The sequence below is a fragment of the Lepus europaeus genome, chromosome 21 (assembly GCF_033115175.1).
Source record: "Lepus europaeus isolate LE1 chromosome 21, mLepTim1.pri, whole genome shotgun sequence".
Lineage (NCBI taxonomy): Eukaryota > Metazoa > Chordata > Mammalia > Lagomorpha > Leporidae > Lepus > Lepus europaeus.
The window spans coordinates 12,788,786-12,802,905 of record NC_084847.1 but is presented as its reverse complement, the minus strand read 5'-3'; the positions used below and the strand labels follow the sequence as shown (position 1 = coordinate 12,802,905).

At 50.4% G+C, this 14,120-nt stretch overlaps 1 protein-coding gene across 1 annotated transcript in view; it reads left to right on the top strand.

Annotated features, from left to right (window-relative positions):
• Window positions 1-14,120, top strand: part of IQCK (IQ motif containing K) — a 124,311-nt gene that overhangs the window by 67,302 nt on the left and 42,889 nt on the right. Inside the window, exon 7 of the mRNA XM_062180962.1 lies at window positions 5,921-6,005. Within this exon, the coding sequence (XP_062036946.1) occupies window positions 5,921-6,005 (85 nt within the window). The remainder of the gene's footprint in view (window positions 1-5,920; window positions 6,006-14,120) is intronic.

Below are 14,120 nucleotides of genomic sequence, written 5' to 3'. Positions count from 1 at the left end.
TTACAGTGATCATATTAAGTGTTAAAGTGAACATATAGATAGGATTAAGTGTTAAAGTGACAATTAATTAGAATCAAATGTCAGGTAATTATAATAAAATTAAAAAGGAGAGAATAGTCCAACATGGGAAGCATTCCACCCATCAGACTCATAGAATGACAATCACTTTAATTAACATTCAGACCTCAGAATCAGCCCTTAAGGCTTCCTGGAATGGCTGAAAAGCCCATGAGAGCATTTTAGGCATGGAAAGCTAAGACTCTGTGGCAAAAAATGTTCTACATAAAGGATCTCTGTGAGAGAGACCCCAGCAGAAAGAAGTGGTCATCAAAGAAGAATGTACTTTTCTCTAAATGGAGGAGAGAACTTGCACTTAGTTTATAACCTTGTCTAAATACTGATGAAGTTTGTGGATTCAAAAGTCTTCCATAGCCTAGGCAGGTCAATGTCAAGAGCCTTGAGTGGTCACTGACATCATACATAAGCCAGTCAATCACAGGGTCAGGATTTGCACCCCAGCAGCTGGGCTCCAGTGCTGGGGCTAATGAGTGAGGTCCCCACTTCTGCTCTGTCTCCTGTCACCTAGTATTTAAAGTGATCAGAACTGAGACTGGGAGAAAATCAGCCCCATGAGACCACTGAGCTCTGCCATTTGTTGGGGTCATTTAAGGATTTGAAATGGAAATGTTGACTGATGATCCCGATCTTAGGTCTCAATTTTACAGTGCAACTGCTCTGTGTGCTTGCTAGCAATCAGTGCCTCAAATAATCTGACCTGCCAGCCCGGGGAGCATGGGTCTTTACTGCTCTTGGTAGGACGGTCTCCCAGGCCCAGCTGCCTTGGAAGCTCGATGTGATTATACCATCAGATCACAGCTGGGAGGTTGGGATCATTTGTCACGGTGACTGCCAACTGCTCGTCACACAGATGACGGGCCCTTCTCCCACAGGCTCCATCCACCCCTTCCCAACTGCCCACTCATTTTCCCTAACTTCCTCTTACAGTTACATTTGTATGTAGCTGGAGACATTTAAAAAATGTTCCTACGCTTATAGAAGTAACGAAAATCTATTGTGTGTACCATATACATATTAGGTAAATTATCCACTGATAGGGAATGTCCAAGGATCATCATGGAGTAAACTAACTCCAGGCCTCTAAAGAGGTTCAAAAGAAGGTTCCACTCCATGTAGCAGGAACGTGAATGCCTTCTGTTTTCTCCTCTCTGCTTTGTAGTTTTCATAGTTTCTGCAGAATTACTTTAGGAATGAAGAACAGTTGTTAAGACTGAAGGACATACATTCCATTTTGTTGCTTTCTGGGGTGGACATTTATGCTTCTCCCAGCTCTGCGTTGATCTCCCTCTTTGGGTTACAGGATCCCCTGTGTCCCTAAAGGATCACCCATCTGCCATCCTCAACTCCGGCAGCTCAGGGAGCCAACTCCGCCTCTGGCTTAGGCCTGGGTTGTGACCCAGGTCTGGCCAATCAGATCGGTGATTCTCCCTGACCGCCAGGGCGGCTACCCAAATCAGTTCACGCAGAGTTAATCCCAAGACATTTTTCCCTTAGATTTTCATTTTTTATTAAGCTTTAGCTTATTTTGATCTATTTGGAAAGCAGAGCAAGAGCGCACCAGAGACTTATCTTCCGTCTTCTAGTTCACTCCCCAAATGGCTGCAACAGCAGGGTTGAGCTGGGAGCCCCAAACTCCATCTGAGTATCCCATGTGGGTGCCAGGGACCCAATCCCTTGGGCCATCATCTGCTGCCTTAGAGGATGCGTTAGCAGGAAGCTGGATCAGAAGTGGAGGTGCCAGGGCTTGGCCAGCATCCCAGTGGCATTCCAGTATGGGACGAGGCGTCCCGAGCAGCTCAGCCCACTGCTCTACGACACCCCAGACTTTGCTCTGAGCAGCTCGAAGCTTGTAACTGCAAAGATCAACCACCTAAAGGCCCTGAGCCCGAGATGACAGAATGGAAAGGCAGCAAGGGTCTGTGTCCTTACAATCATCTTTTTTAAAATTAAAAAAAAAAATTTAAGTCATTTACTTTCATTTTATTTTAAAAAGAGACAGACACAAACAGCCAGGGCCGAACCAGGCAAAAGCCAGAAACAGGGAACTCAATCCAGGTCTCCCTTGTGGGTGGCAGGGACCCAACGACTCGAGCCATCACCTGCTGCCTCCCAGGGTGTGCATTAGCAGAGAGCGGGAGTCAGAAGCAGAGCCAACACTTGAATAGGCACTCTGCCGCGGGGTGGAGCCGTTCCCAGGGGCACCTTACCCACCGCACAAAATGCCTGCCCCTGTGATGTTCCTCTGAGCCTCAGCACCTGGCCATATGGAAATTCAACTCTCTCCCCCTTGCCAGTTAAGTGAGCCCTTTTGTTTAAGGCAGTTTGAGTTCCTGACATTTGCAAGTGAAATGTCCTGCTCTGTGGTATGGCCCCTCCTACCCCACCCCCAGTACTCTGACAGTCATCTCTCCCTAAGTTCTGCTGTAGTAGCAAGCACTAACTACCCACCACCACCACCACCACCACCACCAAGTCTCAGAGCCTTGTAACACCGCAGGTCTAACCTTCACCCTCTTATACATTGGCCACGTGTCAGCTTGGGCTCTGCTCCACATCACTTCCCATCCAGGACCTAGGATGCCGGAGCAGCCTCCTCCCTCAGTCTTGCGATGGCACAAGAAGAGCAGTGGTGAACATCACTTCTCACCTTTCCCTGACCAATGCGGGTCAAACGGCCAAGTTCAACACCAGCGGAAGGGGACACTTCCCAAAGGGAGGAACCACAAGGTGTATGGCCAGGGGGAGGGATGCACAGTTTCCCTGCAGGACGGGGAGCAATGACACAGTCCACCACGGGCTCTAACCACCACTTGTTCGGGATGCTGTGTTCCCCCATCTCACACACTGGTGCGTTATACTAGACATCCTATAGACTTTATTCCTAATCACCATCCTCTTTCGAAGTGTAGGGTCCTAACCCAACCTGCCCATCAGAGGCCAGGTCATTATCTGCTAGCATATTAAGAACAGGAAAAGTTTAGTCTCCTATTTGTGTCTGAAAGAATTGCCCAAGAGGACTGACAGAAAGTCGGTCAGATCCCTTTGCAAAAACAAAAAACAAAAAGCGCAGCGCAGCCCTGCTGGCCTCCTGTCCCCCAGGGAGAAGCCTCATAAAAGACATCATTAAAACGGAGACCTTCCATGAAACAAAGATCGTAGAAAAGAGGAAGCTAAAGCAGGCTGACGTGTCTTTTCAGCAGTTCTCTCCCCGAGCAAAAGGGAGGAAAAAAAAAAAAACAAAACCCACGATGCTTTCATGTTGGCGAAAGGTATCTTATGACCGAAAAGTGAGGCGAAAACAAAGGCACCACGGTGCCGTGTGAGGACAAGCGCTGGCCGTGCGGTGGCCTCTATGTGCCCAGGGACCCAACGCGCTCCTGCCTTCAAAGCGACCCAGGAGACAGCGGGCGTCCTGCGCTCAAGGTTGCAATTCAACGCCGCCACGCCCTTTTGAGAGCCAAAAAGCCTTGGAAGCGACTTTGTCTCGTGGAAGAACAGACTCCCGGGTGGGGGACCTCAGCAGCCAGGAGTCTCCCCCCACCCCGCACGGTAAATGGCCTCTGCGCTTCGTGTGTGCGCAGGAAGGAAGGCTGCTTCCGGAACTCGGGACACCGGCATCCTGAGAGGCTGAGGGGGCACGGGGGGGGGGGGGGGGGGCCCTTTCTGCAGGCTGCATGGTGCTGCTTCCTCCCTGTCTTCCTGCTGGGGAGGCGCGAGCCACTAGAGTTGCAAAGTCAGTTTCCCTATTGGCCTCCCTGGGAGCTCTGGGGAGACCTGGTCCTCTGGCTTCTGGGGCTGGCCTATGTCCCTCGGCTCGGGACCCCTCGTTGGCATTACTACAACCTCTTGCTTCTACTTCTGCATGTCGTTTCTTCCATAACATTTTCCACGAAGGTACTGAAGACTTCCTTACAGGCCTGTATTTCAAAACTTTCTGCACCAAAATCAACTTGTATTTTTAAGAAATTAGGTATTGGGCCGGAGCTGTGGTATAGTGGGTATGGAAGCTGCCTGCAGTGCTGGCATCCCATATGGGCACTGGTTCGAGTCCCAGCCGCTCCACTTCCGATCCAGTTACCCGCTATGGCCTGGGAAAGCAGCCGAGGCTGACCCAAGTGCTTAGGCCCCTGTACCCATGGGGGAGACCCAGAGGAGTCAGTTATACTTCATTTGCACTTGGGAAATGAAGTGCATGAAAAAAGAGCAGCACTAAGAAAGCAGTTCCCAAGGCCAGCGCTGTGGCGTAGCAGGTTAAGCTGCTGCCTGAAGCACTGGCATCCTATACAGGCACAGGTTCGAGTGCTGGCTGCTCCACTTCCAATCCAGCTCCCTGCTAACGCGCCTGGGAAAGCAGCGGAGGATGGCCCAAGTGCTTGGAGCCCTGCACCCATGCGGGAGACCCAGAAGAAGCTCCTGGCTTCAGCCCAGCCCAGCTCTGGCTGTTGAGGCCTTGTCTCTCTCTCCTCCCCCCCACCTCTTCTCTAACTCTGCCTTTCAATTTAAAAAGTAAATCTTTAAAAAAAGAAGAAAACAGTTCTTAAACAAGGCAGCAAGCCTCTTGTGCCCGACTGAACACGAACATGTCTGCGGCGGGATTGGGTGGGGGTGGGGTGGGGTGGGTGGGGGTGGGTGTCCAGGGCAGGCCTGGGAGGAGCCTCAGCTGCCTTCTCGGGTGACTGACACATTCATCTCTCCTCCTCTCCCGGCTCCCCGGTGATGAGCTGTCACCTCTTTAGTTTTCATCTGACCCAAAGGCACCTGTCACTCCTCTCCGGAGACTCCGTCCCCTACATTTGGCCCGATTTCCTGGGGGTCTCTCCTACCCAGTCTCGAATTGGGAGCTGGGTGGTGGCCATTTAGCCAGAACGGGGATATCCATCACTCCAGGTGGCCTCCTATTACAGCTCTAGAGGCCCTGGAGGACGGACTTTCCCTCTCCGGAGATGTCATTGTGATGCAGAGATCGGCTCAGGGTTTCCCCCGCTGTGAGAGGCCTTTGTTGGGCCGGCCCCACCCCTTGTGTCCCTGTCCCGAGATTTTTCCTTCTTTTCCTCCTGCCCTCCTGAAGCTGGAGAACCGGCCAGGGTTGCAGGACATCCGCGGTGAAAAATGTACTTAAGGCTGCAAAGCGGCAGCTGGACCCAGAGGCGCGGTCGGGTCTCCCCCGTGGAACGGGTGCCAGCTCGGCTTTGCTCAGCGGAGTCCCCTGCAGAGGTTCCCATGGATGGATATCCGCCAGGGTATCTCCCTAGAGCCCCCCGGAGGAGGCGCTGTCCGCAGCTGTGGTTTTTGCTTCTAGGCAAAGGGCTGTCTTCTAGTTAATGGCCGACAGCTGCTGGCCCCCTCTCTCTGGGCCACTCCCTGTGTTTCCCAGGCAGTAGGTGATCTCCCTAGGACATGCTGTCCACCCCCGTGCGCCCCTCTTTCTTCCACTCTAACCCAGTGGCAGTAGCTCCTTACTCACGCCCCTCAGGGAGGCAGCCGCTCAGCCCACAAGCGTCCAGTGAGCGTGCTCCCACGCGGGAGGCTTGGGGGCGGGGGGGAGCTCCTGGCTCCCAGCTTCGGCCTGACCCAGCCGGCCTGACCCAGCCCTGATCATTGCGGGACATTTGGGGAGTGAGCCAGTGGATGTCATCTCCTATTCTGGGTAACTCAGCCTTTCAAATAAAGGAATACATATGCCCTCCATCCCAGATTGAGAAATACAAAATGCCAAGTTGAACATGCATTTTCTATGAACGGTGACACTGTTACGTTCTGAGAACTTCACCAGAGAGTGTTATGTTGTCAAGGTTACTCCAAAGCTGAAGCATGGAGCCTCACATGCCTCGTTCCTTTTCAGCCCGAGGCCTCCAATCATGCTCTCCCTGCTGCTGACGGAGGAAGAAGCGGCGATTTGCATTCAGGCTTTCTGGAGAGCCTATCTGGTAAGCATTGCGTGCAGCCGCAGCCTGGGCTCAGTGCTGGGGTAGGGGGGCCCAGGGAAGAAACATTAGACACACTTGCAACAAGATGCTCCATCCCGCATCCCGACCTCCGCGGTAGGATGCTCTGTGGCGCAGGTCTCCAAGAGTGACTTGGACATTTTATCAGTGCGAGTTCCCTCCGACCTTTCAAAGTTGTCTTGACCAGCCTGTGTTGCCTAAAACCATACTCTATGAGTACAGAGGGGAATACGTTGTCTTTATAGACAAAAGCATTGTCAGAAAAACTTCAGACAAAGCAGGAAAAATCCTTTTAAGTCAAAAGATAATTGTTCTTTAACATTTTGGTATAAAGCTTTCTAAAATTTAAAAATCTTAATATGTAACAGGATATAGAAATATTCAACCTAGAGAAAAGCACCTTTTCTTTTCCAATTTGTCTTTTTCAACTGTTTTCCTCCTGGGGACTTTGAAGCTATGTCCTTTCTTTCACTTTTATAAAAAAAAAATGCACATCTTTGTGTGTGGTCATCTTTGTCCATTATGTAGGAGGAATTCTAGCAGTATTTTTTTTCCTAAAGATTTAATTTATTTGAAAGAGAGTTAGAGAGGTAGAGACAGAGATCTTCCATCTTCTGGTTCACTCCCCAAGTGCCCACAATGGCCAGAGCTGGGCCAATCTGAAGCCAGGAGCTTCTTCCGGGTCTCCCACATGGCCACAGGGGCCCAAGGACTTGGGCCAGCCTCTGCTGGTTTCCCAGTGCATCAGCAGGGAGCTGGATCGAAAGTGAAGCAGCTGGGACTCAAACAGGTGCCCACATGGGATGCAGGCACTGCAGGCTGGGGCTTTAATCCGCTGCACCACAGCACTGGCCCCAGGAGTGGTTTGTTGGTTTTTTTGAAGAGAAACACTTATTTGAAAGTCAGAGTTGCAGACAGAGAGGGAGAAACAAGGAGAGACACCTTCCACCTGCTGGTTCACTCCCCAAGTGGCCACAATGGCCAGGGTTGAGCTAGGCTGAAGCCAGCAGCTTCATCTGGGCCTCCCAGATGGATGCAGGGTCCCAAGCAATTGGGCCTTCTTCCTCTGTTTTTCCCACGCCAGTAGCGGGGAGTTGGATTGGAAATGGAGCAGCTGGGACACAAAGTGGCACCCATATGGAATGCCGGTGTTGAGGTGGTAGCTTTACTTGCATGTCACAATACCATCCCCTGGGAACGGTATTTCTGTCAAAAAGTTTCTTTTTAAAGCTCCTGATGGGTATGGTCATGTGGCCCTTCAGAAAGGATGTACTTGAAAAAATTCTTGGCCAGCGCCGCAGCTCACTAGGCTAATCCTCCACCTGCGGCGCCGGTACTCCGGGTTCTAGTCCTGGTTGGGGTGCCGGATTCAGTTGCTCCTCTTCCAGTCCAGCTCTCTGCTATGGCCTGGAAAGGCAGTGGAGGATGGCCCAAGTCCTTGGGCCCTGCACCCGCATGGGAGACCAGGAGGAAGCACCTGGCTCCTGGCTTCGGAATGGTGCAGCACGCCAGCCATAGTGGCCATTTGCGGGGTGAACCAACAGAAGGAAGACCTTTCTCTCTCTCTCTAACTCTGCCTGTCAAAAAAAATAAAATAAACAAATAAAGACAAAAAAAAAAAAAAGAAAAAGAAAAAATTCTTGCGCCAGCATCCAATATGGGCACCGGTTCAGGTCCCAGCTGCTCCTCTTACGATCCAGCTTTCTGTTATGGCCTGGGAAAGTAGTGGAAGATGGCCCAAGTCCTTGGGTCCCTGAATCCACGTGGGAGACGGGGAAGAAGCACTTGCTCCTGGCTTCAGATTGGCCCACCTCCGGCCATTGCAGCCATTCTGGGGAGTGAACCAATGAATGGAAGACAACCCACCCTCCCTCCCTCTCTCCGCCTCTCTGAAACTCTGCCTCTCTGTAACTCTGCCTTTCAAATTAATGAAATAAATCTTTAAAAAAAAATCTTACTCAATACATCTGAGAGTGGTGTATGTTTCTCATGCCAAAAAGGGTACACACCCGTGCTGATGGTCCGGCTAGCAGAGTGTCAACATTAGCAAGCATCCACATGAGCACGGAGCTCCTGTTGGGAGGCAGCATGGCTCCCCCAGGTCTGAGAGCTGAGCGTTAGCCAAGGACGAGTTGAGATTTGACAGCAGTGGTGGCCAACGCTGCCACAGATGGCAGTGGTTTGATGTGGGAAACAGAGATCTCTATCCATGCATTCCTCTGAGCTGATGCAGGGGAAAGAGACTGAGATAAACACACCAGCCAATGGCTATCCTTCCCAGACTTAGTCTCAACCTAATGAGCTAGGATCGGTCAGCCAGTGACTATTTGTTGTGTACCTATTTGTGGGACTGGCCCTGGTCACGGGCGCTTCATGTCCAAGGTCACGTTGCCCAGACATTCTGCTCCTCCCAGGCACATTCCTGAAAAGCTGGCACCGTGGCATAGTGGGTAAGGCTGCTACCTGCAGTGCCGGCATCCCATATGGGCACCGGTTTGAGTCCCGGCTGCTCTACTTCCGATCCAGCTCTCTGCTATGGCCTGGAAAAGCAGTAGAGGATGGCCCAAGTCCTTGGGCCCCTGTGTCCATGTGGGAGACCTGGAAGAAGCTCCTGGCTTTGGATTGGTGCAGCTCTGGGTGTTGTGGACAATTGGGGAGTGAACCAGCAGATGGAAGTCAGCCTCTCTCTCTCTCTCCCTCTGTGTGTGTGTGTGTAACTCTGCCTTGCAAATAAATAAATAAACACAGCTGAAGGCAGGTGCAATGGTTAAATAGACATGCTTGTTAAAGTGATCATCTGTGCCCAAGATGTTTTTAAACAGTTACAAAATCCCCCTTTTGGCCCCACATTTAGACATCATCTTTGGCAATGTAGGTTTCCCGTATTTCTTAACTGTAGTCCTTCTCCTACACAATTGAACACCAGGAGGACAGCTTGAGCCCAGGGGAGTCCAATCCAGGGGAAAAGTGTCCTGGTTTCACCTGCTTCTTGAATTCCACCTTGTCCATCAGTGTTTTACACTTGTCAGACTCAAGCCTGTTACACTCGAGTCAGTGTTGTTGTTGTTTTTTTTTTTTTTCTATTTGCTGTTCCACTTTTGTGAAATGATGAGCAAAAAGCAAGAAAACAGTGAGTTTTTTTTTTTTTTTTTTTGACAGGCAGAGTGGACAGTGAGAGAGAGAGAGACAGAGAGAAAGGTCTTCCTTTGCCGTTGGTTCACCCTCCAATGGCCGCCGCGGTAGCGCGCTGCGGCCGGCGCACCGCGCTGTTCCGATGGCAGGAGCCAGGTGCTTCTCCTGGTCTCCCATGGGGTGCAGAGCCCAAACACTTGGGCCATCCTCCACTGCACTCCCTGGCCACAGCAGAGAGCTGGCCTGGAAGAGGGCAACCGGGACAGGATCGGTGCCCCGACCGGGACTAGAACCCGGTGTGCCGGCGCCGCAAGGCGGAGGATTAGCCTGTTGAGCCAACTCAAATCATATCCTGTAGTCCAGTACATAACAGAGTGAGGTGGCTTCGAAAAGTTCAGTGGAAGAGCAGACGCTGTGGCAGAGTGGGCTAAGCCACCACTTGAAATGGCCACATCCCGTATCAGAGCGCTGGCTCAAGCCCCAGCCACTCCTCTTCCAATCCAACTCCCTGCTAACGCATGCTGGAACACAACAGATGATGGCTCAGTTACTTGGGCCTGCTGCCTCCCGCATGGGGGACCGGCATGGAGTTCTGAGCTCCTGGCTTAGACTTGGGGCAGTCCTGGCTGTTGCAGCCATTTGGGGACTAAACCAGCAGATGGGGGATGTCTGCTGCTCTGCCTTTTAAAATAGATGAAACCAACATGTTTAAGAAGTTTGTGGAGATGTGGGGTATGTTTAGCAAGTTCATGGAAAGTCATTCTCTTTAACTCCATCTTTCTGCAAACGTTTTGAAGCTCTGTTGTATAAAGCGAGGCACTGTCCTGATTCTCCTATGTGGCAAGACCCTCTGCCCCATGCCCCCACTGCCCCCCAACCTTCGCAGGCGAAGTGCTGTGGGGCTTATTCGCAGTGCCATGGGAATGGCCTGAAAAACCGTCTTGCAAGCCGGCCGAATGCAGCTCATCACACCGATAAACGCCGCCAAGTACACAGGTGTCAGAGCAGAAGGCTCACAGTGTAACTGTGGCTCTCGCACCATCATCACACAACGGCTGCAAGTGCTCCTTGAGCTACACAGATGTTTCGGCAGGGTGGGAGGGGTCAGTGTCTTCCATGTGGAAGTTCAGCTGTTCAGAGCCCCTGAACACCTCCCATGCTCAAAGCACACCTAAGGGACCCAGGGGCAGGGAGAGATCCTAGGTCGTCACTAAGAGAAGGTGCCCGCCTCAGGAATGACCTTGGATGACCTCACAGGAAAAAAGGACATGGACTCAGCCTTAAAGGAAAGGGAAGGGGTGGCTAAAGGGCCCCCAGGGAGTGGAAAGAGCATGTATGTAGTGTCCATTTTTAAATTAAAACCTAATGGGGCCGGCGCTGTGGTGCAGTGGGTAAAAGCCGTTGCCTGCAGTGTTGGCATCCCATAGGAGTGCTGGTTCGAGTCACGGCTGCTCCACTTCTGGTCCAGCTTTCTCCTATGGCCTGGGAAAGCAGAAGGTGGCCCAAGTCCTTGGGCCCCTGCACCCACGTAGGAGACCCAGAGGAAGCTCCTGGCTCCTGGCTTTGGACCTGCCCAGCTCTGGCCACTGCAGCCATTTAGGAAGTGAACTGGTGGATGGAAGACCTTTCTCTCTGTCTTTCCCTTTCTCTGTAACTCTGCCTCTCAAATAATAATCTAAAAAAATAATTAATTAAAACCTATTTTATATATAACTTTCACGTATAACTGAGAGGAAACACAGCAGTCTGACAGGCGTGAGTACCTTGGGCATTGCTGAGAAACAACTGGAGAAAAGTCAAACCTTAAATATATACTAAATGCATTTTTTAAAATATAGTATGATTTTGTTTCATCAAAATTTAAACTGTGTGATCATCTCAATGGACATTGCAAACACATTTGCCAAAATCCAACATGCTTTCCCTATAAAAGCACTCAACAAACTGCAAAGAGAAGGGGACGCGCACGGCCTGGGAAAGGACATCTGTGAAGACCCTACCGCTGACGTCCTACTTGATGGCCGAAGACTGGGTGCTTTCCTCCTAAGGCTAGGAACAAGGGAACACATCCTCTCTCGCCACTTCAGTCTAACGTAGTACTGGGAGTTGAGACCAGAGAAATCAGGCCAGAAAAATAAAAGCTATGTAAGTCATCAAGGAAGAAATTAAACTACCCATGTCATAGATGACATGATTGTAAGTGTGGAAAATACTAAGGAATTCACTAAAAAAAAAAATCAGCAAGGTTACTGGATAAACGATCAATATACAAAAACCAATTATATATGGGGCTGACACTGTGGCACAGAAGGTTAATGCCCTGGCCTGAAGCGCCAGCATCCCATATGGGTGCCGGTTCATGTCCTGACTGCTCCACTTCCGATCCAGCTCTCTGCTATGGCCTGAGAAAGCAGTAGAAGATGGCCCAAGTCCTTGGGCCCCTGCACCCACATGGGAGACCTGGAAGCAGCTCATGGCTCCTGGTTTCAGATCGGTGCAGCTCTGGCTGTTGTGGCCCAATGAGGAGTGAACCATCGGATGGAAGACCTCTCTCTCTCGGCCTCTCCTCTGTGCAACTCTGACTTTCAAATAAATAAATAAATCTTTAAAAAAAAACCCAATTATATATCTATATACTTAGCAATGAACAATATGAAAATTAAGAAAGCCATTCCATCTACAACGGTACCAAGAAGAACAAAACATTTAGGAATACATTTAGCAACACAGGTGCAAGACTTGTACACTGTGACCTAGGAAATATCACAGAAATAAAGAAGATGTAAGTGAGCGGAAATGCATTCCATGGTCAGCGACTGGAAGACTTGACTTTGTAAAGATGGCAGTACTCTCCCTGTGATCCACAGGTTCAGTTTAATCGCTATCAAAACCCAGCTTTTTTTTTTTTTTTGGTGTGCATTGGCAAGCCGATTCTAAAGTTTATGCGAAGATGCAAGGGACCCACAACAGTCAAAATTATCTTGAGAAGGAACAAAGCGAGAGTGATTGATAGGGAGTGGAACAAAATCAGAGTCCAGAAATAAACCCTTACATTCGTGATCAACCGACTGTCTGCAAGGATGCCAGGAGCATTCAGTGCAGGGAAGAGTAAGTAGCCTTTTCAATCACCAGTTCCGGGACAACTGGATACCCACACGCCCAAGAATAAAGTCAGCCACACTTCTCCCTACTCCATACCACGTACAAAAATTGATTCAAAATTAAAGACCCAAATGAAAGCTATAAAACTACAAAAATCTTCCCCCCCCACACACACACCTTCATGCTTGGATTATACAGGCTTATATAACAAAAAGCATAAGCAGAAGAGAAAAAATAAATTGGACTTCATCAGCATTAAAAGCTTCTGTGCTTCCAAGAACACCATGATTGAAAAGGACTCCAGAGGGGCCGGCACTGTGGCATAGCGGGTAAAGCCGCTGCCTGCAGTGCCGGCATCCCACATGGGCACCAGAATTTGCAGATCATCTATCAGATAGAGATCCAATATCTATAACACACGAAGAACTCCCACAATCCAACAATAAACACAACGAATGCAGTCTCAAGATTGGCAAAGGTTTGCACAGACATTTCTCTGAAGACTGTGCACTCTGGCCATGAAGTCCAAGAAGAGATGCCCAGCACCACTGGTCACTGCGTAATGCCCACCAAAACTATGCCGAGATGCTAATCCGTACTCGCTAGCACGGCAATCATCAGAAAGGTACTAACAAGTGTAACGTGTTGGGGGGAACATGGAGTACCGGAAACCTTCACACACGAATGGGAACGCAAAAGGCCAAACGGTGCAGCCAATCAGGAAAACAGTTTGGCGGTTCCCCAAAGAGTTAGAACATAGAGTCTCTGTGTGATGAGCCAGTGATATTTTAATATTTGACATAATAAAGACACCTGTCTGCACACTTAGATATGAACGTTCCTAGGAGCAGCTCTCACAGTGGTTAAAAAGCAGAAACAAGGCCGGCGCCGTGGCTTAACAGGCTAATCCTCCGCCTACGGCGCCAGTACACCAGGTTCTAGTCCCGGTTGGGGCGCCGGATTCTGTCCTGGTTGCCCCTCTTCCAGGCCAGCTCTCTGCTATGGCCCGGGAAGGCAGTGGAGGATGGCCCAAGTGCTTGGGCCCTGCACCCGCATGGGAGACCAGGAGAAGCACCTGGCTCCTGGCTTCGGATCAGCACGGTGCACCGGCCGCAGCGGCCATTGGAGGGTGAACCAACGGCAAAAAGGAAGACCTTTCTCTCTGTCTCTCTCTCTCGCTATCCACTCTGCCAGTCAAAGAAAAAGCAGAAACAGTCTGAGCCCCTCTGCCCGTAAGCGGGTAAATGAAATGCGCTCATCCACACATGGAATATTATTTAGCCATGAAAAGGAATGGGGTTGTGTTACGTGCTACAACATGGATGGACGCTGTAGACTTTATGCTTCATGAAAGAACCCAGAGACAATAGGCTGCGTGCTGTGTGATGTGTAAACGAAATGTTCAGAACAGGACAATCTAGCCACAGAAACGAGATTGGCTATTGCCAGCCGCTGGAGGGAAGGAGGGCGGGAAGTGACTGCCGACGGGTACAGAGCTTCTGTCTGCATGGGTGAAGATGCCCTGGAAGTAGGTAGTGGTGTTGGCTGAGCCGCTTTGTGACGATAAGAAAACCCACCCAACTGCAAACTTTAGAAGGAGAATTTTACACTTCCTGAGCGACACAGAAATTGAAGTAACTAGGAAAAAAGCAGCCGTACCTTCGTTCCTTGTGGTCACGCATTCTTCTGATACAAGCTGGAATTTCGATCCTTGCAGCAAGGACTGAACATCCTGCGAATGGCAAACGGGACCTTCAGTGACTCTAGAAGTGGACGCCCAAGTCTCCCTGGGTGGGAGGGTTTGCACAGTGCTTAAGATGCCGCTGTGGCGCCTGCATCCCATACTGGAGTCAGAGCGCCGAT